Genomic DNA, 8,459 nt, shown 5'->3' on the forward strand with positions numbered 1-8,459 from the left:
AGCTCCACGGTCTAAAATGAGAGAATTTTTTTCCTTTGTGACAATATGTTAGATTAATTTTTTAGGGGAAAAAACCCAAGAATTTGTATATTCGCCTTCAACAAGGGAAAAAGCAATTGGAAGAATGTTATAATTACCATCTTGGACAACTTCCAATAGTAAAACTTGTATTTTCCATACAAGAATGTCCCATCAATTTAGACCACATGCTTGCAGTATTTTACAACATTAATGCACTGTGGGTAAGTCCAAAAAAACCGATAGAATTGACATCGACCGTAAAGCACTCAATCATTATAGTATGCATGGCAAGTTTTGAAGTCAACTATTGTCCCAGGATTCAGTCTGCGCACTACGTTAAACCAAATTGGTAGTTCGTTGTAAGATTAATCCTACTCGCCGAGAAGTTTTTTTAATAACATTCTACTTTGCCTTCCATGCTTTCATGTAGGAGACGGTTTACCCATATTAAGACTGTATAGTTAAAATCAACATCACAATAGCTATATAGGGACTTGCTTTGACCATGGGCATTATGGCTTGGCAGATAATGTCGGAGTCCAAGTTAGGATATTCTTGGTTAATCCCTCTAGCACAATATGTATGAGGATCATTGTATACTGCTAGTTCACATATGTTGTTTTTCCTCGTCCTCTTCAATACATGAATCATCTAGTTGTATCTGTTATTACGTCGGACATGTAACACCCATAACTAATATACATGAACCAATACGAGTTACATATGTCACATCATAAATTCAAAATATTTCTTTAATTGAACCGAGTAAAATTTTGTTTCATTCAAACATCATCAGTTTCATAAGTTAAACAATTATTATAAAACAATTATTCAGAGAAAAATCGTAATATAATATTTTTGGTTACCAATTCAAAACAAATTTCAAGCAGTGATAAACAGTTTTGTTCTGTTTCATAAAATAAATAAGATTGCCTAGCACGTTTGATTTAAAACTCAAATAATTGTTAATCATAGTTTAATATCATAATATTTATTCATATTATTAATTATATTTAATATTGACTATATTAAGAAATTGTGGACATTTCATTCTCATATACATGTCAACTAGAACTTTTAGAAAAGAATAGGATGTCATCATTGTTACATGTAAATATTTCCTTGGTGATTGATGTCAAGCTCAACTCCTTACTCATTTTCCTCATTTTTCCTACGCGTGAAAATCATCACACGCTAAGTATACAATTAGTGAGACAATTATATAAATATTCAAATCAATGCAACATAATTTAAAGGAATAATAATATTCAATGTAATATGATCATTTTACCTGTATACCATCCATGTTACCATAAATTAACATGATATAGCCGGATATAAAGTTTCTTACCAAGTACTTGCCATTTATTCTATAAGCTCAATATCTTATTCACATGTTTATCATTTGTTAACCAATAAACCATAGCCCAAAGTATAACCATATGAAGACCCCAGTATAGGAGTCAAAGATTGCATCGTAGTACTGAGGTTGAGCCTTGCTCACCTAATAATGCATAATAGTGTTTTGTATCGTGTGTCTTCGTTAGACACTCTGAGGCTTGCACTATATGCCTTCGCTAGATACTCTAGTGTTATCTAATATGCATCTTTTAGACTCTATGGCATGCCATTAATACCATTGACCCTCAATAACATAGTTGGACATATAGTCTATTTTTATTTGATCCATCCATGGCAAGGTATATCAATACCATTTAACCTTTGGGCAGTTCATACCCGAAATAACATTTATGATAAACATCATATGTAATAGTCAGTGATCAATTCATTCTATATTCACCTTTGACATATTTAGAATATATCAATTACATGATAAATGCTATAAATATCATGACAATATAATTAAGGTGGACTTATCACAAGTCCTACCTGATAATGTATAAACATCCATGTATAATATTATACAAACATTGCACTCACTTTGAGACTTTATATGCAAGTCAAAATATAAGTCTCACTAAGCCTTAACTTGAACCTTTCCTTCTAATTTGGTTAAATCCCAAAATTTGTCATAATTTCATATCCTGACAGTTTGCAATATTTTTAAAGAAATATTATTATATATTATTGTACACCTTTAAAAATTATTATGTTTGTACCAATGAAAACTTATTCTATTTCAATTTGTACAAATCTATTCATATAAGGAACTTATTCTATTTCAATTTGTACAATTTATGGTGAATTTTAAAAGTTGACCGACAAAATCTGTTTTAAGCAGAATATGCTGCCCCGTTTTCTTACCTATCATCGATTAAAATTTATATCTTTTTGTATACACCTTGAAATTAGTTTCCGTTTGTTCTAAACAAAACTAAACTGATATACAAATCCAAAGGTATAAAAATCATCCTATAATCATTTTTTTTTTAGAATTTATGGTGATTTCTAAACTTACTATGCAGAACTAATTCTATTAGCTCACCAAATGCACATATATGCTTGCATCACAAATCACATAACATTTTAGGAGTCACTCCTTACCATGGTAACTCCTTCACTGGCTCATCCCAAGTCAATGTTTGTTCGATAACATAAGTATAAATTAAATTTGCACTAACCTGATGCCCTTAGCTTGCAAACATTCCTTAGAATTTTCCATTTCATCTTTAAGATTTTCCTTAGCTTTAATATTTCTTGATCTTAATTTCATTCACACAACAAAAATGAGAATCGTTACAAAATACATACAATATAACCACATGTTAGAATCTTACTAACATAGACACACATTAGAAAATAATTTCCTAATAAATCTTTCGATGCTCATTCGATAGAAATTCAATGTCACAACATAAGTATTGATCTTAACACTTCTAATTGGTCACTCAAGTTCTTTTTTTATCCCAACTTCACATAACATTTTCACTTAAGCTCCCAACATTTTCATATTTTTTATTTAAACCTCAACTTTTACAAGCTTTCCAAAATAATCAAATTTCATATCCTAACTTAAATTTCAACACTCAAACATTAATTTCTAGCATGATAAATCAACTATTGATCAATTACACAAAAATCCATAACTTTTCCAAAATTGTTGATTTGGTCCCCCAACTTTTCAAAAATTATAGAATGGTCCCAAAATTTTTCTAAAGCTTTTAGAATATTTCCTACATCATTTCCAACCCTTACATAATTTTTGAAAAAAAATTCCTCATCCTTTAAGGCCAAGGCTGAATGGTTTATATACTCGAGACTAAGTTTTCATGATTTTATTAGATTTCGATTCGATTCAAGTATGAAATCAACCTCGATTCAACCTTATACAAACTCTACCATCAAATACATAATCAAGTTTCATCATAATATAATCTTCCTCCAAGATTAGAGTTAGGCCAAAATTACCCATAGCATATATAGGCATGTATTAATCATAAATCATGCTTGGAATTGATTCTGCCACCTCAAAAAAAAATCAAAATCCTCCATTAGTTCCATAAACCCAAAATGTGAACATAAACCCTAGAATCTGATATCTTTGAACATAAACCAAATTAGCAAACAATAGTGGTACCAAATGATAGTGTTTTTCGAATATAACAATTTTTTATTTCACGACATGATCTAAAATCCAAAGAAAATTGGTTAAAAATGAAAAATAAAATTTCTCTTACGTTGGTCATGGGCAACACAAAATGGATCTGAAAATGGCTAAGTTTTTATGAAATTTCTAATGAATTTCATGTTAATTTACCTTATATTAAGTTTAAATGAATTAAAAATTTCATTTAATATGAAATGTTCATTTTACCATTATTGAAACTTGATATTTACAATAATAATAAGTCACATAACCTTATCATATTTCCAAAGTCAAAAATAAACAAAATATTTCACCCTTTACAACTTTTCCCATAAAATCTTTCCAAAATTTCAATCTTGTCATTTTTCATCCAACGGTACAAATTGAACATGGACATGGAAATAAATTTCTCAAATCCATTGGTCCATATTATTTCCTATCATTTTAACATGTGGAAATAATATTTCTAAGCTTAATTTATCATCCTTCAAATTTTCTCAAAATTTCTATTCGGTCTCATTTACCGAATTTTTTTCAAACTTTAACAATTTCTAGTTTTTAACACAATTTCCAGATCAAGAATCTGATTTCAATAAAACCCCTCTCTCAAGATCCATTTATGTAATAAAAATTCTTTTTGAAAAAATTACCACTTAGGTCTATTAACTTTTCCTAGTTTTCTACTTTGGCCACTAAAATTTCAAAATTTACATTTTGGTCACTAACCAAAATTCTGGGTATTATAAGATATGATGACAGATATATTTTTTGGTAGTGGATCGATCAACTCTAGAGGGAATAGAATTACGGATGTTGTGATTCATAATTATAATCACCACTTATACTTTAGATGAAAACTCCATTTTGATATATAATTCATCATCATTGACTAAATAAATTTTGTTATAGATTTTAAAATATATATTAAATAGATAAAAGATGAAACTCCATTAAAAAATGGAAAGTATTTTTAGGGGATGTCAATAGGTGATTGACAAGATTTTTGAATAATAATTGAAAAGGAAAGAATGAAAGACACCCACCTTACACTGCGCCTTCCCACCATGGCACCAACTCAGAGAAAAACGACCAAAGGCACATTCTCGCAAAGCTTCTTATTAGAAAATTTTCTAGATTGGTAAAATTTGGGAAACAAGTACCTAACAAATAATATTTTATTATATGATTTTCAGTAAAAATACCAACATGACACATTATTTCCATCAACAGGAATATAAAAGTAATGGAGATAGATGTAATAGACCGTTTTTCAGTAAAATTATTAATGATTATTGATCCATTACTTGTATAAACATTGTCTCGTTAAAAGTAATGGGTTAAATTATTAATGACGATAAATGGCTAATGGAGATAAGTGTACGATTGTTTCTAGAAGAAATAAGTGAAACAGTTTTAAAGAAGCAGAGTTAAAACCGATGGGATGATATTCCATTGATTTACATCAATCATTAGCAGAGAATGCCAATGCATCAAAATGAACAAAATCAGATCTCTCACCCTAATCATCAATCGACTGAAAATCAAACAGACTCAAGCTCTCTCGCCTCTAATCCTCCTAGCAAGCTGGATATCCTTAGGCATAATCGTAACTCTCTTAGCATGAATAGCACACAGATTAGTGTCTTCGAAAAGTCCGACGAGATAAGCCTCGGCAGCTTCTTGAAGAGCGGCGACGGCGCTGCTTTGGAACCTCAGATCGGTTTTGAAATCTTGAGCGATTTCCCTCACAAGCCTCTGGAACGGAAGCTTTCGGATCAGGAGCTCGGTGCTCTTCTGGTATTTCCTGATTTCCCTCAGAGCCACAGTTCCTGGTCTGAAACGGTGAGGTTTCTTTACTCCTCCAGTCGCCGGAGCAGACTTCCTAGCAGCCTTCGTGGCTAGCTGCTTTCGTGGAGCTTTGCCGCCGGTTGACTTCCTAGCCGTTTGTTTGGTACGAGCCATTTGTGAAGAGCTTGAGAAAGAGAATAGAAGTGTTTGGATCGTGCGAAAGTATTTGTGGAAGGAAACTACTTACCGTGGTGTGTGGCTTTTAGATTGGAGGGTATATATATTGAGGGTTTGGGAGAAGCGGGAAAAGGTAATTGAAGGGAGTATTTTAAATTGGGCCAACATGAACCGTAGATTGGGGGAGACTATCGACAGTTGATTAGTGGTTGACATACTGATCCGTGTGCTATTGAAGTTAACCAATAGGATTCGTTCTTTTAAGCGGCGTTGCTTTGAAGTTTGGCCATTCTAACATTTTTTCTTTGGGATTATGAGAGCGAATCTATACCGTACATTGACTAAATACCGACGGCAGTGATCCAGTAAAGAGAATGAGGATTGGACAGCGATCCGTGAGAGAGCCGAACAGATAGAATTCATCTGTTGTTCTTCACACTTCGCATAACACTCTCTCTTTTTTTCTTGTTTAACAATTGGTTTGGATCTATTAATTGATTATTTAGATTGAATTTTACAGAAATCTGTTATAAGAGTGATCCTTATAATCCAATTAGTCTCATTCATATATATTAAAATTCAAACTCTTAAAATTACTTAATAAATATAATGTCTCGCCTCATTAGAATAGCAAATTATCTTCAAATGTTATTAAGTGATGGTCATGGTATGGTATTGTGTTTTGTGACCTTATAATAATGATAGTATGGTATTAAAATGATAATATTTAATATTTATTTATGTGAAAGCGTTATAATTTTAATAATTATTTAAAATATTTTAGAAATTATTTTATAACAATATGAAAATTTTAATAATTATTTTATAATTCTTAAGAAAATTAATGACTAAAAAATTCATTTAAATATTGATTTATAACATGTTTCATAATAAAATAAATAACAACTCATTAAGGTTAACGACTTTTTTATAAATATTGTTACGCCCTCAGAACGTTCAAGCCCAAACTGTCGCAATATCATAGTTAAGGTCTGACGAAACGTGCAGTCTTAGTCGCTTTTTGACACTTATTGGTCTTCTCTGAATTAAGTAAGCCTTACCCAAGCCTAGTGAGCATGCAAACTCACCAAGGTTGGAACCAAGCTCTCAAGGCTTCTAGGATGCGAAAGCTTAAACACCAACGTGACTACTCCAAGCCACCAAGGTTGGACTATGTAACATCCCAAAAACCAGGCTAGTGACCAAAGTGTAAGATTTTAAAATTTTGTGGTCAATTCAGATTAATCAAAAAGTACATGGATTTAATTAGAATTTATTGGAGCATGATTAAATATAAAAAGTTTGAAAAATGAAAGGGTATAATAGTCATTTGATAAGAAATGAATTAAAAATTCAATTGGGTGTATTTATATCCACGTGGAAATAAATAATAAGAGGGAAAGAAAAATTTGGAGCCTTGGAGTTTCTTCTTCTTTTCTCATGTCTTCGTGGCTAAGGTAAGGAATGCTCAAATTGGTTATTTCTTATATTTTATGATATGTTTTGACTCTTTGGGTATTAAGAAATCTTAAGGAAGCTAAAAGAGAAGTAGAAACTAAATAAATTGCAAATTATGAGAGATTGAATATAAGGGGTTTTAACGTGAATTGTTGAGAAAGAGTTTGTAAATGAAGGTTGAGGTTAAATTTGACTTGTCATGAGCTGAAATAAGAAATCTAAAGTGTTAAAAAGGGATTTAAAACATGTTGAAAGTTTAGTAAGATTCTTAGTTTAAAGAATTATGGTGAGATATTGAAGATGACGATGTGTTATACTGACAAAAGATGGTTAAAGTGAGTATAATTGAGTTTAATGGCATGAAAAAAAAATCTAAAAGTGGAGTTTAGGTGAAGTGTTGGTAATTTTTGGGTTGTAGGAGTATATTCTGGGTTGATGGTATCGATACTGGATGAGTAGTACCGATACTATAAAGCAGTAATAGGTGATAATATTGTGCATGTATCGATACTGCATGAACAATATCGATACCATAAGGCAAATGTTGACAAATTCTTCATGAGGTATCGATACCGAAGTGGTAGTATCGGTATCATTTTTAGAATAAAATTCCAGAACCCATAATTTTGTATCGATACCGTGGGATGGTATCAATACTATCAGCATAGAAGTATCGATATTGTACTTGTAGTGCCGATATTACTCAAGTTAAAAATTGGAAATTAGTGCTTTGTTTAGTTTATATTAGTAAGAATCTTTTAGAGTAATTCAAATTCTGATATTCATATGGATCGTATTATTATGTAGATATCGAACATAAGCAAGTTTCGGAACAATCGACAAGTTAAGATTGATCAAGAGAGAGATAAAGAGTTATAGGAGTTCATTGGACTAGTGAGGCTAAGGTGAGTGCATATTATATGGTATATGGTGTTTTATGGAAATAAGACTTATGATGAGTCTATTTTCAATGTTTTGATTGTATTATTATGTTGAAAACATTTTGATGTTTCGATATAACAAATAAAGTCCTATTGAATTTTTAAGATTTTATATTCGATTTCAAAATTAATATTTGAGTAAATTATTCGAATATAAAAAATATTACTCCAAGTTTTCAAATATCAATTTTAATCCTTACTTAGGTGTAAAATTGTGTTTTAGTCTTAAAATATTTTTGAAACAATTTTTACAAAGTATTTCGAACCATAATCGGGCTAAAAATGATTTTTACAAATTGAGGTAACGATACACTCTTGGATGTATCGACCCCCAACATCGAATGTAATTTAGGCACTGATACACTTTTTGATGTATCTATACACCTCCTATATCGAATGTAATTAGTGTACCGATACACAACCTATGTATCGATACACTCCTGGCTCTGAGAAACATCGAATGTAATTAGTGTACCGATATACTTGGGATGTACTGATACACTAAGTCAACCAACAATCGAAATATT

The 8,459-nt window shown here is 31.0% G+C and overlaps 1 protein-coding gene across 1 annotated transcript; it reads right to left on the bottom strand.

Moving 5' to 3' along the window:
* Nucleotides 1-5,012: 5,012 nt before the first annotated feature.
* On the bottom strand, nucleotides 5,013-5,592 carry LOC120121230 (histone H3.2). Its single transcript, XM_039140646.1, has one exon. The coding sequence runs from the start codon at nucleotides 5,528-5,530 to the stop codon at nucleotides 5,120-5,122; it is 411 nt and encodes a 136-aa protein (XP_038996577.1). The 5' UTR covers nucleotides 5,531-5,592; the 3' UTR covers nucleotides 5,013-5,119.
* Between the last annotated feature and the right edge of the window lie 2,867 nt (nucleotides 5,593-8,459).

This window comes from Hibiscus syriacus, unplaced genomic scaffold (assembly GCF_006381635.1).
Source record: "Hibiscus syriacus cultivar Baekdansim isolate YM2019G1 unplaced genomic scaffold, ASM638163v2 tig00110365_pilon, whole genome shotgun sequence".
Taxonomy (NCBI): Eukaryota; Viridiplantae; Streptophyta; class Magnoliopsida; order Malvales; family Malvaceae; genus Hibiscus; species Hibiscus syriacus.